Raw genomic sequence first — 16,091 nt, 5'->3', positions numbered from 1 at the left:
ATGGTAAGAGATAAGTGCAAACAGTAAAAACCTAAAATACAAAGAATGAAATTTTCTAGGCCTTCACGTGTAGCGATTTGCCATACATTCTTCTGTATCCACACCCCAAGATGCCAAACTCGAAAAAATCGCTCTAGATGCGTGATGTTTTTCATATTCTATTTTTTGGTGTCATTAGATATAACATTTTTTCAGATTATTATATACCATTGGAAAGCATATAACATTATCTATCCTCTAGTATAAGCACAGTTTTATAAAAATAAATTTTCGCGGAGTGAGAAATCCGATAAAACTGATACATTTTTTGAGGTTTTTTGTGAATAACTTTTAGCTCGACCAATTGCCGACGTCTATACTATATGCATCTGATATATCTTTTTATTCCGCGTAATCTGATATATAACACATGTGGTTGTACCACTTGATTGGGTATATGAACGATTTTGAGGCTCTGCCGCCGCACTAATTCCTTTTAATTTAAATGCCTGCCTGACAACTTCACGGCCACCAGGATAAGCTTGTAGGACAGCGGGTGTTGCGTTGATCTGTAAGGAGATGACACCAAATTATTTTTGGGGCCAAAAAAGATGGGCTCGCCCTGTGCCAGTTTAAGAAGCAAAGGGTACCAAGGTTGTGATCGCCAGAATGGCACCACTATAACGCCTTCCGCTTTCTCTGCAACTACTTTATTAAGTGTTTTAAGAATAAGAGAAAACGGGGGAAAGGCATAAAAATTAAGCTTACTCCAATTGATTGTGAAAGCGTCGATTGCTTCCGCTTCGGGGTCTTGGTGCCATGTGACGTACTTGGCACACTTTCTATTGGCACGAGAAGCAAATAAGTCAATTTCAGGTTCACCAAAAACCTTACAAATATCTGCAAAAATTGCGTCATTTAATGCCCATTCCGTCTCCGGGGGCAAAATGCGAGAGGCTTGGTCAGCCTGCCAATTATCGCTTGATTTTATGTACGAGGCGACTAGCCAAAGGTCCCTTATTTCACACCATTGCCAAATTTCTTTGGCCAATGAATTCAATTTTTTAAACTTAACGCTTCCCATTCGGTTAATGGACGACAAGGCGGTAGTGTTGTCCGTTCGAACAAGAATAGAGATCTTGTTTAAATTTATTGCGAAATGTTTGAGTCCAAATAGAATGGCTTGAAGTTCCAAAAAATTTATATGTTCACTTCGCAATGACTTATCCCACCAACCAAACGTAGTTTTACCATTACAGACCGCGCCCCAGCCAGATAAACTGGCATCGGTGAAAATCTCTAAATCAAAATGGACCGCTTTTATGCTTTTAGTTGCCGTCATAATTTTCTCTTTCCACCAGACTAGATCTGACAATAAATACTTCGGAATAATCATATGCGCATCATATGAACCTTCACTCCGGCCAAGCGCAAGAAACTTTGCCCTTTCCAAATTTTTAGTATAAAGCCATCCATATTTTATAGCCGGACAGGCTGATACCAGGATTCCTAAGAATCTGGCAAATTTAACAATTTTACATCTATTGCAATGTAAGAAAAATTTCGCCCATTTCAAGATTCGCAAGCGTTTGTCCAAAGGTAATTCTATAGTCAAAGTTAGAGAATCAAATAAAAACCCCAAAAAAGTAAATCTAGTTCTAGGAATGAGCACGCTCTTCTTGTAGTTTACTAGAAACCCCAAGGAAGATAAAGTAGACAGAGTAAAATGTGTGTGCTTTAAACATTCTAATTTAGATTGACTTATTATCAAAAAGTCATCTAAGTAGTTTACACAAATTATGCCTTTATTCCGTAAGAATTCCATGATAGGCTTTAAGAGTTTAGTAAAAGTATAAGGAGCTGAAGTCAGTCCAAAAACTAAGCAATTAAATTCATAAAGTACCCCCTGAAATTCAAATCGTAGGAATTTCCTATGACTTTTATGAATCGGCAAAGCATAGTATGCATTTTTGAGATCAATGGACGTAGCAAAAGCACCTTTAGTAATCAAGTTTGCTACTGTCCTAAAATCCTCCAATTTAAAATGAGGAGCCAAAATGTGAGTATTCAACTTTTTGAGATTTAGGATAAATCGTTTTCTACCGTCCGACCTATTAGTCAAGAAAAAGTTTGAAACAAACTGGTCCCGGCGGGGTTTGCATTTGCGAATTGCTCCAATTTGGAGAAGATCGCGCAATTCTTCCTTGATCGCTAAGATCTCGGAACACGAGAAGCGAATAGGTCTAGCTACCGATCGCCCTGGATTACTGATAAAGGGTAACTTATAGCCCCTTACCCAGCTTAGGATAACTGAGTTGGGGGTCAGCTGCGCCCAAATAGAAAAGAAGGACTTAAGCTGTCCGGCATAACGCTCAGCACTCACCTCTACTCCTTTCTCTTCCGCTGCACTTCGCGGAAAGGTCTCAAGTTCTCCTTTCGAGACTCCCCTCGAGTAGACCGGAAGGGATGCCCTTTCGCTGGCCTCGTCTCTACTCGTTGACGGGCCGGGCGCACAAAGTTTAAATTTGAGGGTCCATGAATAGCTTGTCTCTGCGTTGCTACCCCTCCGGAAGGCCTACGAGACGTAACCGGGTTGTATTTTGGTTTCAAGTCTCTGCTTAAAGATTCCAAACTCTTAGCCGTCTTTATCTTATCCCCTAAATCTGCGCCGAATAAAAATTCGGACGGAGGCGCTTTCTCAATAAGGTTTATGACGTTCTTATTGATTAGCGGACTTAATAAGTTTTTACGGGTAACCGAAACTCGATGAAATGCGTTGCACAAAATCTGTGCGGACTCCGAAAGGTTCGTGAGTACTTTTACCTTCAGAGGGACAGCCACCGAATTGTCCTCTAAGAGAAGGTTGGCGCATTTGCCGATAGCGCATAACCCGGAACCTATTTGTTTCTGGACCCCTACGTGGGAGTTGTCCACCGCCAAATCCTGCTTTTTAAGTAGGGGCGTCAGTTCCACATTTAATTTAGGTGGAATCAATTCCGGTAAGTTGGAAGGTGCGCTGTTGGAATTGGAGAGGTTTGTAAAATCCTCTTTATTCAAACCATTTAATAAAATGCTTTATGACAGACAAAGATTTGTTACAGAGGGATGTCTTAAAAGAAATATTTTGTGGTGTTCCAGTGTTGGTTCACGTTCTAAAAACTTTTAAAAGAACTGTGACAACTTCGAAATATGACATTTCATCATCAGAACGTGACACATGTTTAGAACTTTTAAATAAGTTAGTTTATAGTCATTCAGAAAATGAATACGATGAACTATACATTGTGTTCTGTGACACTTGCCCGCCAAGTGTAGCTGAGTATTTTAACAAGAACTGGCACAACATTAGATGCGAATGGACTTGTTACAGCATGGTACATGGTAATTTAAGAAATCGTACCAACAATAGATTGGAGTCATTAAAACAAAAAATTAAAGACGTTGTGCCACGAAATAGCTCTTTATGTTTATTTCTTAAACATTTTTTAAATTGGTTAAGATCTCATTGTGAAGAGCGAAATAGTAAAGTTGCAAAAATTATCTTGAAGAGACCAGTTACACAATTTGATGAAGACAGCTGTGAAAAAAAATATTTGGATTTTCTAACACCTTATGCATACCTATGGATATGTTCTAAAGCAAATTAATCTCAGTAAGAAAGTAGCTATAACTGAAGATGATGAACAATACAAGGTTAAAGTTAAAGACATTATGATATCAGTACATACTGCTACCTGTGAATGCTCCGACTTCTTATCAATGTTTTTACCATGTAGACATATATTATCTTTAAGAAACTATCTGAAAATGGATTTATTTTGTGAAGAAGCTTGTGCGGAAAGATGGAGAAAACAGTTTTATCTAAAAAGTCATAGAGTGTTAAATGACTCGCATATAGAGAATGTGCCTTCATATTCAGTTACAAATGTGAAAACTGCGAAAATTCTGAACCCAACCGAGAAACGAAAAAGAGCAAATTTGATTGCCAATGCTATTGTTAGTATAGCTTGTCTTTCTTCAAATTCACAGTTTGAATATAAACTTGACTGTTTAAAAAAAATTGAACTTTTGTGGAGGCAAGGCTATGAGGTATATTGTCTTTTTTTATAGGCATGCATTCTTTTGTGATCTACATTGACTTATTTTAGGTAACGATTAATAAAGTAAGCATGAATGAAGATGAAAGTGAGCACTCGGAATTATTACTTGACGAAATTGTGATGAATGAAATCCCAGAAACTTCTACTATTGGGAGAAATTTGAATATTTCCATGATCACGCAAGGTGCAGAAAATTGTGGTGCTTCTAATAATGCCACAGTTACTCAAAGTATGCACAATTTAATAATTAGGTAATTACTTTAATTCAATATCAACATTTCTAGATTCGTATGTTTATGAAGAAAGAGTAAGAATCTGTAAAATGGATCAAAGTACTGACATTTCTGCCTGTGACTCATGTGAGAATACGAAATGTCTTATTATTACTCTATCTCAAGCTACTACTACACTTGTCAATTTATTCGTGGATTAATTCACGAAGTCACTTCACGAAGAAATTACCAAATGTAATACACCGACTTGCACGCAAAAAACTTCACGAAGAACTTCGTGAATTTCTTCACAAAATGAGAACGTGTTCTATTTTTTGTCAATTTTAACTGTGAAGTTCAGTGCTACCAACCAACTTAAAATTTTGGTAATGAGAGGGAGAGCAACGTCTACTGCTTGCAAGTTTATTTTGGGGAAACGTTTAATAAAAAGCTGGATGGCACGCCTGATCCAGTGACAGTCATGTCCAACAACTTCACGAAATTCTTCACAGGTGTAAAACCAAACCCCGGCGCGAAGAAATTGACAAAGAAAACTTCGTGAATTAATTGACAAGTTTAATGCTAGCTTAAGATTTTAAAATTAATCCCTTATTTTATTGTTGTAGTTAATGTTAATGATTTAAATGAAATTCCTACATTAGAGAATGAACATACTGTTGCCAGTGCCAGTGCCGGAACTGATTACAGTGAAGCTGTTTTTACGGAAACTCAAGGTTGGTTCACTTACAAATTATTAATCACTTACATTACTTTCTATTATTTTAGTTGATGATTTGTCTACTATCATTATGCCCAGTAAGATTAAAAAACGAGGTAGGACTAAAGGGTCAGAACAAACTGTTATTGGCTTGAAAAAAAGAAGGACCATTAAGATTCCAACAAAATTTACGTTGAAATCAGAAACCATGCAAAAAACTCAAATTCTCAGAGAAATAGTTTCAAATGACGATGCCATAAAACAATGCTTAGAAGGAGAATATAAAATTAAAAACATCGACTTGAAAGATTTTAAATGTTTGAGACATGTCATTTTCGATCCATCATTTAATTTGGGTTTAGTTAAGGATTTGTTTGAACTAGGGGCTTTTGAAAATTTAATAGACTTTATTGAACACAACAAGGAAAATCATGAATGGTGTTGTGCCACTTGCAACAATGCAATTGCCCAACTAAAAAGCATATGTTGCGATAGCTGCTTGATGTGGTACCATTTTCGATGTGTAGGATTAGCAAAGACCCCAATCAGAAGAACATGGTTCTGTCGGGAATGTTACTGATATTTAATATGCTAAAAAGTAGTAGTATTATTTTTTAAATTTTATTGTAGCATTTCATTAATTTAAATGGTAGGTATGTCATAAAGCCGCAAGTGTTTATTTTTGTATTATATTTGTTTTAAGTGTATATTACATAATTACAAATGTAAACCTATCTTTTCATATGGAAATCCTTATTCCCTTGGGTAAATTCCTCATAAATGTATAAATAATACTATAGGTAATTTTAAAGATATACTTGGCTTGAGCTGCTTCAGCTAAAACTTTAACTTACAATTTGTGTAAATTTTAACAGAAGGGTTGATCGAGATCCAACTCGTGAACATTGTCTTTGTAGCTGTCATTTCAAAGGTGGTAATAAATCCGTGGGTCCAACGATTTTTCCATGGAATAAGGAGGGAACGTGGAAGTTCCAATGCCCAAAAAACGTGCAAGGTATGCTTCACTATTAGAACAGACATCCAAACGGCAAATTAAATTTATTTCAGAAGAAGGTGTCATTCTAAAGATGAGTAAGTTCCACATTCTGCATTAGAAGCAGAACTGAACATTGATGAAGTATCAGAAGCTGGCCCGTCAACGTTGTTCGTGTACCCAGCTTTAGACTCGGCAGAAATACATTTTCTAAAAGAAGAAAATATAACTCTCAAAGAATGCTTAAAGAATTATTAATGTCATAAAACCTTATGAATTTGTTTAATAACTATTATCATGTGTATAAATAAACACTACAACTACTTATTCTATTAATTTAAGTAATAATTTGTTTTCATCGATTTCTCCAGTAGGTAACTGTCTTGGAAAGTTCCAAAATCTTTACTTTACTTCTGTATGCAGAGTTACCTGCTCCAGAGACAATAGCCAACAAAAGCCGGAAAACCTAAAAACATGTTTAAAAACTTTTACCTTCAAGATTACAAAATCCTCACCTGTTTAATGATTTAAGTTGAGTATAAAAGAATTCCTTATCCGCTGCATCCACATTTCGATTTGTAGAACGATGTTGACGTTTCGGGAACAAATCTTTTCCAGACAGATGCAATCTTTTCTGGTCCACTACTAGTTGGAGGCCTTTTCATTCGTATATTTTGTCGATTTTAATAAAGTTTTTGTTGAAGTACAATAAAATTGCAGCAACGTGATGGTAATTAAATTGTACTCATGCACAATGACTATAGTTCCATCTGTATGCTTCCATTACGATCTCAATTTATCTAAAAAGAATTTCCTAGCTCCATTATATTAATAAACTTGGTCAAACTTTCCCACAAATTACATTTGAGTCCTGTAAACTCAACTTCAATTATATACCCATTCTCTAAACAATTCTCCCCTTTCTTTACTACACTAATTTCATCCGCAAAGGTCTAAGATATTCGACAACGTCACTAAAGCCATGGCTCTGTCACTAAACAAAAATAAACAAATGTAATGTAATAATGTTGTTGTTACCCATCAGCTGATCCACAAGCTAATTGTGACGTCATAACTTCAACTATGACGTTTCCGTGCGGCGATCATGAAACAAAAGCCACACGCTAGCGTGCGGGTAGTAACGGCGATTTTTAAATTATACTGCAGGTATAATAAAAAATACTATAAGATACACGTGTATAATTGGTATTTAAAGCACTTGCAACGTTAAAGGCACTCCGCTTTGCGTCGCGTCGTGCCCTTAAACTCGTTGCGCGTGCTTTAAAGACTTGATTATACACTTGTATCTTAATATACTATTTTTATATGCTGTCGTAATTTAATACGCGCTCCTACAGAAGGGACTAATTCTTATGCGTCGTCTATTTGATCCAATATATCAGGAGTGATATCATTATCTATAAGATAATTAGCATAATCAATATAGGTAAGTATAGTATGCGTGATCATAATTTAACCGATATTGTGTTTTGTATATGAAATGCACAACCCGACATTATGCTCTTTATTTTTGTCAAGATAGGTAGTGCGTCAAAATAATTTAGAGATAAAAGTTGTAAATTCATGAATCAGAGTTATCAGTCAGGTATATTCAGAAATATAAAAGTTTACTTACCCAAAAAAGACCTAATGATTTGTTCTGTACAATTCCACTCACGCAATAAATCTTCCATTTCGTCTACGCACTAACTGAATTACTAAACTAAATGAGTAAGTAACCTGCAATGGGCAAATGTGCCACTCTTGAGAGTAAAAATACCGAAAATGCCTTTGTCATCAACTTGCACATTCCGTGCCACGCTTGAAATGAATAGCTTCATTATGATGTAAGTTTTCATACATCTCATCAAAATGAACCTAAGTTACGATTATAATTGTCGCAATTCTCAAGATGAACATACAGTCATAAGATATTGTCATCTTAATACTACTTTTTAGCGTATTATCACAGATAAACATAACAATTGTTGTTATATTCATTAGGATAACAATCACAACTTTTATTATAGAGCTGATCCTTTGCAAGTATGAAAACTATTAAAAACATCAGTCTCAAAACAATAGTACCCTCTCTAAAGCAGATCACATTTAATTTTCGTTCTGAACTTAACTGTATTTCATTTGATAATAGTTTTCAAAATTAACGTAGTCTCATGCTATACGATTGACAAGATATACAATAAAGAGTATTATTTTCATTCTAAATATATCATCGTGATAATTGTAATATTATTCTTATGGTTCTAGCCTTTTTTGTGTGCAAATCTAGCGATATAAAGGCTGGTTTATGCAGTAGAATTTGACGTAATGTAATTTAAGGAATTAGCGTAGTGTAATTTTAATTTAAGGTGACGTTTATGCATAATTTTTTAATGGAATTTAATAATATGTACGCCTGCGCGTTATGTACGTTGTTAACTTCACAGCAACAAGTTTGACGTGACGCCATTTCACTTCACACTTGTTTACAAGTCGGTTGTGTTTTTGCGATTGTAATTTTTTAAGTATTTTTGTGTGTTTAGTTGTTTTTACCATGGAAGATGGCGAATTAATCGACCAAGTGAGGCTGTTTTCCCACTTGTACGATAAAAGTAACAAGCTTTACAAAGATAGTTCGGCAATAAAAAATGCCTGGGAAACAATTTCCCATGTTTTGGGAAGTACAGGTAAAAGATCAAAGTGTAGTATTCCTTTAATAACATTATACTTTATAGTGGAAGACTGTCAACGTAGGTGGGCTGTACTGCGAGCACGTTTCAACGCGGAGCGGAAGAAGTATACTCCATCAGGGGCCGCAGGCGATACTTCGTCATGGGTATACTTCAACGCCATGTCGTTTTTGACCGAGCACGTTACTCAAAGAAGGTAAAGTATTCACAGTAGTCAATTTTAAGTTGCTGTCATTGTGCTTTTAATTAGAACTAAGAGAAACATACCTGCCGCCACTTCATCATGTGCTGCGGAGAAACAGAAACTGAATCCCTGGGAATCGTTTTCCATCATGATTGAAGGGGAATCTGAGGAGTTTGAGGAAGATCCTCACGTCAATCTCCTCTCACCCACTTCATCGATGTCAAGGACTAGCACTTTAACACAGCAGTCCGCTCCTTCACCTACAGAACGGCCGACAAAAGCAAAGTCTCAGAAAAAGGTGGATGAGAATGTCAACAAAACCATCCAACAAGCAATGGGCACGTTGGATGGCTACATGACTTCCAAAGCGCATCAACCAACAATGCCCACGGAGGAAGACCGGGACATGTGCTTCGGGAAAATGGTGGGCTTAGAATTAAAAGAAATTAAGGACGAGAACAAAAAAAAAGAATTAAAACGTCAAATTTTACAAATTTTATATAGTTAGTTATAAGTAGTTATAAATATTTCTTAGCATAAAACTAGTTCTAAATAATAATGTAGGTGTAAATTTATAAAAATATAATAAGTAGTTATTAAAATGTGTTTGGCAAAGCTCCTCTCCATACTCTATCCTCTTGCCAAGCTACAGATCCCTCTGGTGAGTTTACATATGTACAGAGTCTATCACGCAGTATTTTATAATTTACTTTGGGATTATTTGATCCCACTCGACCTATTGGTCGAAGACATGATTGTGATGAATCATCTCTCCAACCACCAGGTGCAATGGTACCATCGCTTTTACAACTGTCTGTAAACCCTGGAGGACAGTATTTGTGTTCGGATGGGGGTGCCACATCTTCAATGTGCTTGATAAAATTGTGCCGCACGACACAACTTAATATTATGTCCTCACAAAGGTCAACATTCGCAATAATTGGCCGTCTTAATATTCTCCAACGTTGGCTTAGAATACCGAACGCATTTTCTATTGTTCGCCGTCCCCTTGAAAGGCGGTAATTGAAAATCTTCTGTTGTTCTGGCAGTCTCTCCCCAGGATACGGTCGCATAATATTTGTATGCAAAGGAAAGGCTGCATCGGCGGCAAAGAAATACGGAAATTGAACAGTACTATTTGACAAATTTGTCGTAGGTGGCAAATCCAATGTATTATTCAGAATTTCTTTGCCAAATTGCGACGATCTAAACACAGACGCGTCATGATCGCCACCTGGGGCTCCTACATCCACGAATGTAAATGTAGAACTAGCATCACACGCTGCCATTAAATTAATACTGAACGTCTTTTTGTAGTTGAAATAAATTGAACCACTCATTGGCGGTGCCTGAATAACAACGTGTTTGTCGTCAATAGCTCCCACGCAGTGCGGCAAATTCCATTTTTTTAAAAACTCCTCCGATATTTCCAGCAGTAACTGTTGCGTCGGTGGTTTTAAATAAATGGGTTGTAGCACACTCCAAAGAATGTGGTTTCCCTTATAATAATTGCAACCGTTGCTTTCCCCAACATATGGCTATATGCAAGCTCTTGCATGGAACAGCCTTCCGATAGGTACCGTAAAATGGGGCAAAGTCGATCACAAAATGTGAGTTTTTCCGTTTTTTTTCCGCAATTATCATTACTTTCATAACCACACCCCCCTATATCAGTTGCTCATTGCTTTGAGTAACAATTGTGACTAACAACTTTGAGTTTTAATAAATATTAACAATAAAAAAAAATAAATATTTATGGTCGACTTTACCCCACCTTTGGGCAAAGTCGATCACCACTTGATTTATGTGGAAATCGACTTTAAAACGTAATAGGGGTAATGTCGATCACTATTAGAATTTTTTAAAAAAAATTTTCCACCCTTTGAAATGAAGTAGGTACAAAAAATAAACAGTAAATCAGTATTCTAAATTATAATCTGGCATACTAAAATAAAATCTTCCTCTAACAACGCGTTTTAAACAAAGCTTAGAAACAATATCCTCTTTTGCAACAGTTTGTTTGTCTTGTACATGAGGAAAGTAATGTATGTGCCCTTCAGAGTTTGTTTTCTAAAAAAATTAATTGTGAATTCTTGTGCCATTAGGGGAAGGTGTTCTAATATCGACCACCTAAGACCATTGCCGAATTAAAATAAAACTCTCTGGATTTTTGACGTTTTTATTTCATAAACACATGGCCGCCGGCAAGGGGGGTCAGGGAGGGTCCACCGACCCCCCCTGGAAATTTACACCTTAAGATAAAACCGTCTCAATTCATACATTTTGCAATATTGTACGACAATCCAAAATTTTACGTTTAGTTAAAATGTTAAAAGAAAATAAAACACTAAAATTGCATTGTGCAAAACTTCCACAAAGACATTGGTGGCGCCAAGGACCGGTCCGCTATCAACACAGAAAGGGTCAAAGGGAGTAAAATAAAAGGTGCTAACCAACCATTCAATTCAATTACGGTTTCTAGGTACAATATCCCGAATATCCGTAACGTAATCCGGTGGTGCGCCGCCGGTGCGCCGCCGGTGCGCGTCACGCGTGCGAATGAGTAATGAATGTCTAATGTATGAGTGTATGACTGTATGAGTGCAAAAGGATTTGTGGAAAAGGCTAGTCAGTCAGCTGAGTCAGCACTGACTGAGCAATGAGCATGAGCATTGAGCAACAAACATTATTAACCATCATAGGGTTCATTGCTTCATTCCGCATTCCGCATTCGTCATTAAGATATTAGTTAGACCGGTACGGTACCATAGTGCGAACTTTGTTTTTGTTGTACGTTAAGTTACGTTAAAGTTTTATTTAGCAAGTATTCTTTAATAAATAAGTTGGTATAGTTATCGATGTGTGAAAGATTGTGACTTTTTTGGGATTTGGCTAAACTCTAAATAGTGTAAATTTTGAACTGTGGTTACGCTTACGCTAGTATTATTTCTTGTGGATAATAGGTAAGTAACGTTTAGCAATTTAGCATATACAGTCGTCTGTTCTGTTCTGTGGGAAAATTGTTATAAAGAATTTTATTTAAAAAAAAATTGTCTATTTTTATTTCGTTTTTTTTTGTAGATTTGTGACAAAGATGGATATTAGAAAATTTTTAATATCTGAACAAAATTCAAATAATGTTAAGGATGATGGTATAGCAATAGCTAGTAGCAGTGGTATTGGTTCTGAGTTACCTACTGAGGTTTCCAAGAAAAGCAATAATTCCAGTAAATCAGGATTAGGTAAAAATAATGCGAAAAGGCTTGTCAGCTTATATGATTTCTTTTTTAGAAATGGTGTCGCCTCAGGATGTTTCGAATATTGAGGTTGATATTTTTCATCATAAATTCGACTTGGGCAATTTTGTAAACCCACAAAAGCCGATATCAGATAGTATAAAATTTGATCTGATAAAAAGTCCGTTTAAACCCAGCATTAATTATAATTTTAAAGGCGACTCAAGGGAGGGAAAAAGTAAAAGAGCATTTCGATACGAATGGTTTCAACAATTTGAGTGGTTGGCGTATTCCTCCAAGTTAAAAGGGGCTTTATGTAAAAACTGCGTTATTTTTCGACCTGCAGTAAATAGAGGCGTACAAGGAGCATTTATAGTGAGGCCTTTTATAAAATATAATGATTTTATTGCATCTGCAAAAGCTCATAGTACTTCTGATTGGCACAAGCAATCAACAGTTAGAGCTGAAAACTTCATTAAATCTATTGAAGGTAAAACTCTACCTATAATTGACCAAATTAGTAATGCAGAACGGGAGTTAACAGAGTTAAATAGGAAAAAGCTGTACCCAATTATTTCGACGATAATTTTTTGTGGCACACATGACTTACCTTTACGTGGTACCACAAAAGGTAACTTTGAAGACCTTCTGGATTTTAGAGTGGAAAGTGGGGACCAATTATTGAATGAGCATTTAACTAGTTGCAATAAAAATGCAAAATATACTTCACATCAAACCCAAAATGAATTGATTTCAATCTGTGGATCAATAATTAGAAAAGAAATCGTAGAAGAGGTTAATGCAAGTGATGGATTTTCCATTATTGCTGATGAAAGTGCAGATATAGCCGGTAAAGAACAACTTTCGCTTGGTGTTAGATTTGTAGACAAAGCAAACAATATAAGAGAAGAATTTTTAGGATTTTCTGAGCTAACCACTTTAAATGCTAATGGGATTTCTAATACAATCTTAAACTTTTGCTTAGAACATAATCTGAATATGGACAAGCTGGTTGGTTTGGGATTCGATGGTTGTTCAACAATGGCAGGACATGAAAACGGCGTCCAAAAAAGAATTAGGGACAAATATCCAAAAGCTACCTTTTTCCATTGCGCTTCTCACAAGCTAAATTTAGTAATTAATGACCTAAATAGGATACAGGATATCCAAAACACCGCTGCGACCATCAAAGAAATAATAAATTTCTTTCGAGATAGTCCATTACGAAGAAAATACATTCCTAATTTACCATTATTTTCGGAAACGCGTTGGTCGGCAAAATATAAATCTATTAGAGTGTTTGCTGCAAATTTTGTAGAAATCACAAACGCCCTTGACACATTAGCGTTTAGTTCAGATGTTAATATACAAACAAGAACAAAAGCTAATCAGCTTTTGACTAGCGTATCGGCTTCAAAATTTATTGTTTGCTTGTTTATTATGGCAAAATATTCAAGTAAATTGGAACCAATTTGCAATATATTGCAATCTAAAGAAATGGACTTACTTTTAGTAAAAAAGCATGTAGACGAACTTCTTCAGATATTGAAGTCACAAAGAAATGATCCAGATAAGTATTTTCATGAAATATATGAAAAATGTGTGGATTACGCCAATAAATTTAAATTAGAAATTACAGTACCACGAATAGCATCTAAACAAACACAACGAGCTAACTATGTATTAAATGGAACTGAAGAATACTATAAAGTTTCCCTGTTTATCCCATATATGGACTCTATAATACAGTCTATTTCTCTCAGATTCTCTGCCGATACCAGTACCGCATTTTTACTCTCGGAAATACATCCCAGAAAATTAGGAACAGAACTCATACTTAAGCAAGATGAAATTTCTCAGAAATATGATCTTGAAAACTTTGCAGCAGAAATTGAAACGTGGATAGAACTTTGGAAAACAAAGACAGTTGATGAAAACCTAGGATTTCAAGAAATTCTTGATCATGAAGTACATTTTTTCCCATCAATTAAAAAGGCGATAAATATATTTTTAGCGTTGCCGCCAACGAGTGTTACCATTGAAAGGTCCTTCAGTACCATGCGACGTGTTAAAACCTGGTTACTATCAAATTTTACATAAAAAAAAAAATATTTTTTGGTCGATATTACCCACCGCCACGGGGAATATCGACCACTAAGGTGGGAAATATCGGCCATTTTTTTATTCGCTTTTCCCATCACATTTGACGCACTTTTTGAAATCTTCTGGTCGGTCAAATTCTGTGCATGCTGAGTGCGACCATACAGCGCATCCACGACATCTCCACCATGTTTCGGATATTCCAAAATCGCCACAAACTGGACAAACATCGTCAGTTTTCTTCTCCAATTCAGGCTCGAGTTTAGAATGTGTAAGTTTTATCTTCTTGGTTTTGGCTGGACCATCCAAATCCACTTTCCTCTTAACCGATGCTGTTTTTTTTTGCATTTTTTTAGCCCGTTCTAATTCTTTTTTTTCTAATTCTCCTTTCAGTGGAGTAGAAGTAAGGATTTTAGACGTCTGCTTCTTTCTATTGCTGCTCCTCAATGCTTTCGGTTTAGGAATTTCATAAATTTCTTCAAGTGACTTGTTGAACCGTATGGACTGGTCTTCATCATCAGTTGCCTCCGGATCGAAAACTGTAGTAAGCTGTGAATCAGAGTCGTCACTTGAGGATGAAGAGTGCCGCGCTGCTCGAGAATATTTCGATGGAATCCGCTTCCGCGTTTTCTTTCTTTGAATGCCACTGGGACCGGGGATAGGTTCTTGAATCAAATCACGATCATCGTTTAAATCTTCAGGAACAGTTTCATTTTCCGGGCTAATGGGTGCCATGGGTTCTTGCATAGGACCATGATCATCGTTTTGAGGAAGCGTTTCATTTTCTGGGGCAGTATTCACAAACTCCTCTTCGCCAAAGATATTCCTGTTGAGGGGAAAGATTCCTGTAACCTCAAATCCTTTTATTCCCTTTTCAGTTGTAGTTATTCGGTTATAAGCTTTGGCGAATAATTCTGCAATCTTTGTCACAACATTCTGAACAAAATGGTTGGATTTCATGTATTGGTCGCATTCTTGACTGTATGCTCCTTTCAACGAACTAAAAAATGTTACATCGAGGGGTTGAAGTCGATGCGATGTGTGAGGTGGCAATGAAACGATCACAATGCCGTTTTCACGACAAAAATTGTAAGATTTTAAACCGGAATGTGTACAATGATTGTCTAAAATCAGTAAAACTGGATCCTCCTTTGAAACTTTCGTGAATACCGCAAAATGCTGCAACCATTCCAAAAACAAATCTTCAGTGATCCAACCGGAACTGGAACACCGATATATGGATCCAACTGGTCCGTTTCTGTCAAGCCCTTCCTTCATCCTTTCTCGTTTGAAAATGAATAAGGGAGGCACATAAGCACCTGAGGCACTCATGCAACAAACCACTGTAGTGGTTTGTCCACGCTCTCCACTTGTGATCGCTCCGACTTGCTTACGGCCTTTCTGTGCAAGTACACGAGAGGGTTTATGCACCGTAGTTATACCTGTTTCGTCTACATTGAAAATCCTATTTGGAAGGAAATGATGTTTTTCCATAACTTGCTCCAGGTTGTCATAAAATAAATTTACAGCAGTGCGATTGAACGCAAGCACTCTGTTTAAACTAGTTGCCTCGGGTCGTCTTAAAGAAATTTGAGGATTACGGCGTAAAAACCCATACAGCCATTCTTTTCCGCACATTTTCTTGTCACAATTAAAATTATGTTTGATGTTGTTAGACGCTGCAAATTCAAAAGCAATTTGTCTGATTTGTTTTGGAGTAAGTCCGTAATACAGATTTGCTAATTTCAAAACGTAGTTACTTAGTTCTGCTTCTTGTGCTTCCGAAAATACTGATTTTCTTCCAAGTTTAATCTTTTGTGCTGGGTATCGACTCTTCAAGCGATCTTGCAAGGTGCCATATGGAATGTTGAATAATTT

At 36.4% G+C, this 16,091-nt stretch overlaps 6 protein-coding genes across 9 annotated transcripts; 4 read left to right on the top strand and 2 right to left on the bottom strand.

Annotated features, from left to right (window-relative positions):
• Window positions 1-475: 475 nt before the first annotated feature.
• LOC116160304 lies at window positions 476-1,321 on the bottom strand. The gene has a single exon (XM_031473486.1). It carries the CDS (start codon window positions 1,319-1,321, stop codon window positions 476-478), a length of 846 nt encoding a protein of 281 aa, XP_031329346.1.
• A 1,845-nt stretch (window positions 1,322-3,166) lies between these two features.
• LOC116160295 lies at window positions 3,167-4,334 on the top strand. Its single transcript, XM_031473472.1, has 2 exons — window positions 3,167-4,068; window positions 4,128-4,334. The coding sequence occupies exons 1-2, from the start codon at window positions 3,592-3,594 to the stop codon at window positions 4,332-4,334; spliced, it is 684 nt and encodes a 227-aa protein (XP_031329332.1). The 5' UTR covers window positions 3,167-3,591.
• Window positions 4,335-4,390: 56 nt separating this feature from the next.
• LOC116183037 lies at window positions 4,391-6,195 on the top strand. 3 transcript variants are annotated; one of them, XR_004147666.1, is made up of 4 exons: window positions 4,391-4,438; window positions 4,918-5,025; window positions 5,078-6,024; window positions 6,081-6,195. XR_004147666.1 is itself a non-coding variant. In XM_031503638.1 (3 exons), exons 1-3 carry the CDS (start codon window positions 4,402-4,404, stop codon window positions 5,587-5,589), a joined length of 657 nt encoding a protein of 218 aa, XP_031359498.1. In that variant the 5' UTR covers window positions 4,391-4,401; the 3' UTR covers window positions 5,590-6,057. The 3 variants fall into 3 exon arrangements, 1 of the variants encoding a protein (XP_031359498.1); XR_004147667.1 differs by having other exon boundaries at window positions 6,078-6,195; XM_031503638.1 differs by lacking the exon at window positions 6,081-6,195 and having other exon boundaries at window positions 5,078-6,057.
• A 2,145-nt stretch (window positions 6,196-8,340) lies between these two features.
• LOC116183032 (transcription factor Adf-1-like) lies at window positions 8,341-10,006 on the top strand. Of its 2 annotated transcripts, XM_031503632.1 has the most exons (3): window positions 8,341-8,690; window positions 8,739-8,889; window positions 8,944-10,006. In XM_031503632.1, exons 1-3 carry the CDS (start codon window positions 8,558-8,560, stop codon window positions 9,383-9,385), a joined length of 726 nt encoding a protein of 241 aa, XP_031359492.1. In that variant the 5' UTR covers window positions 8,341-8,557; the 3' UTR covers window positions 9,386-10,006. The 2 variants fall into 2 exon arrangements, with proteins under 2 accessions (XP_031359492.1, XP_031359491.1); XM_031503631.1 differs by having other exon boundaries at window positions 8,341-8,889.
• A 1,693-nt stretch (window positions 10,007-11,699) lies between these two features.
• On the top strand, window positions 11,700-14,213 carry LOC116160284 (zinc finger MYM-type protein 1-like). Its single transcript, XM_031473455.1, has 3 exons — window positions 11,700-11,840; window positions 11,959-12,119; window positions 12,169-14,213. The coding sequence occupies exons 2-3, from the start codon at window positions 11,972-11,974 to the stop codon at window positions 14,211-14,213; spliced, it is 2,193 nt and encodes a 730-aa protein (XP_031329315.1). The 5' UTR covers window positions 11,700-11,840; window positions 11,959-11,971.
• Window positions 14,214-14,294: 81 nt separating this feature from the next.
• On the bottom strand, window positions 14,295-15,851 carry LOC116160278 (tigger transposable element-derived protein 6-like). The gene is made up of 2 exons (XM_031473451.1): window positions 14,651-15,851; window positions 14,295-14,545 (listed from the first exon to the last, which is right to left on the bottom strand). Exons 1-2 carry the CDS (start codon window positions 15,849-15,851, stop codon window positions 14,295-14,297), a joined length of 1,452 nt encoding a protein of 483 aa, XP_031329311.1.
• Window positions 15,852-16,091: the final 240 nt, after the last annotated feature.

Source organism: Photinus pyralis, unplaced genomic scaffold (genome assembly GCF_008802855.1).
Source record: "Photinus pyralis isolate 1611_PpyrPB1 unplaced genomic scaffold, Ppyr1.3 Ppyr1.4_LG1, whole genome shotgun sequence".
Lineage (NCBI taxonomy): Eukaryota > Metazoa > Arthropoda > Insecta > Coleoptera > Lampyridae > Photinus > Photinus pyralis.
The sequence above is the reverse complement of the archived record's forward strand: the minus strand, read 5'-3'. Positions and strand labels throughout refer to the sequence as shown.

Excerpts from the sequence above, each read along its gene's own strand:
- LOC116160278 (XM_031473451.1), bottom strand. The coding sequence starts at position 15,851 with ATGTGCGGAAAAGAATGGCTGTATGGGTTTTTACGCCGTAATCCTCAA. Across the intron at positions 14,546-14,650 it reads ACCGAAAGCATTGAGGAGCA|CATCGGTTAAGAGGAAAGTG; the intron begins GCAATAGAAAGA and ends AAAAAAAAACAG.
- LOC116183032 (XM_031503631.1), top strand. The coding sequence starts at position 8,558 with ATGGAAGATGGCGAATTAATCGACCAAGTGAGGCTGTTTTCCCACTTG. Across the intron at positions 8,890-8,943 it reads GAGCACGTTACTCAAAGAAG|AACTAAGAGAAACATACCTG; the intron begins GTAAAGTATTCA and ends GCTTTTAATTAG.
- LOC116160295 (XM_031473472.1), top strand. The coding sequence starts at position 3,592 with ATGCATACCTATGGATATGTTCTAAAGCAAATTAATCTCAGTAAGAAA. Across the intron at positions 4,069-4,127 it reads TGTGGAGGCAAGGCTATGAG|GTAACGATTAATAAAGTAAG; the intron begins GTATATTGTCTT and ends GACTTATTTTAG.
- LOC116160304 (XM_031473486.1), bottom strand. The coding sequence starts at position 1,321 with ATGACGGCAACTAAAAGCATAAAAGCGGTCCATTTTGATTTAGAGATT.
- LOC116160284 (XM_031473455.1), top strand. The coding sequence starts at position 11,972 with ATGGATATTAGAAAATTTTTAATATCTGAACAAAATTCAAATAATGTT. Across the intron at positions 12,120-12,168 it reads TTCCAGTAAATCAGGATTAG|AAATGGTGTCGCCTCAGGAT; the intron begins GTAAAAATAATG and ends TTTCTTTTTTAG.
- LOC116183037 (XM_031503638.1), top strand. The coding sequence starts at position 4,402 with ATGGATCAAAGTACTGACATTTCTGCCTGTGACTCAT. Across the intron at positions 4,439-4,917 it reads CATTTCTGCCTGTGACTCAT|TTAATGTTAATGATTTAAAT; the intron begins GTGAGAATACGA and ends TTATTGTTGTAG. Across the intron at positions 5,026-5,077 it reads TGTTTTTACGGAAACTCAAG|TTGATGATTTGTCTACTATC; the intron begins GTTGGTTCACTT and ends CTATTATTTTAG.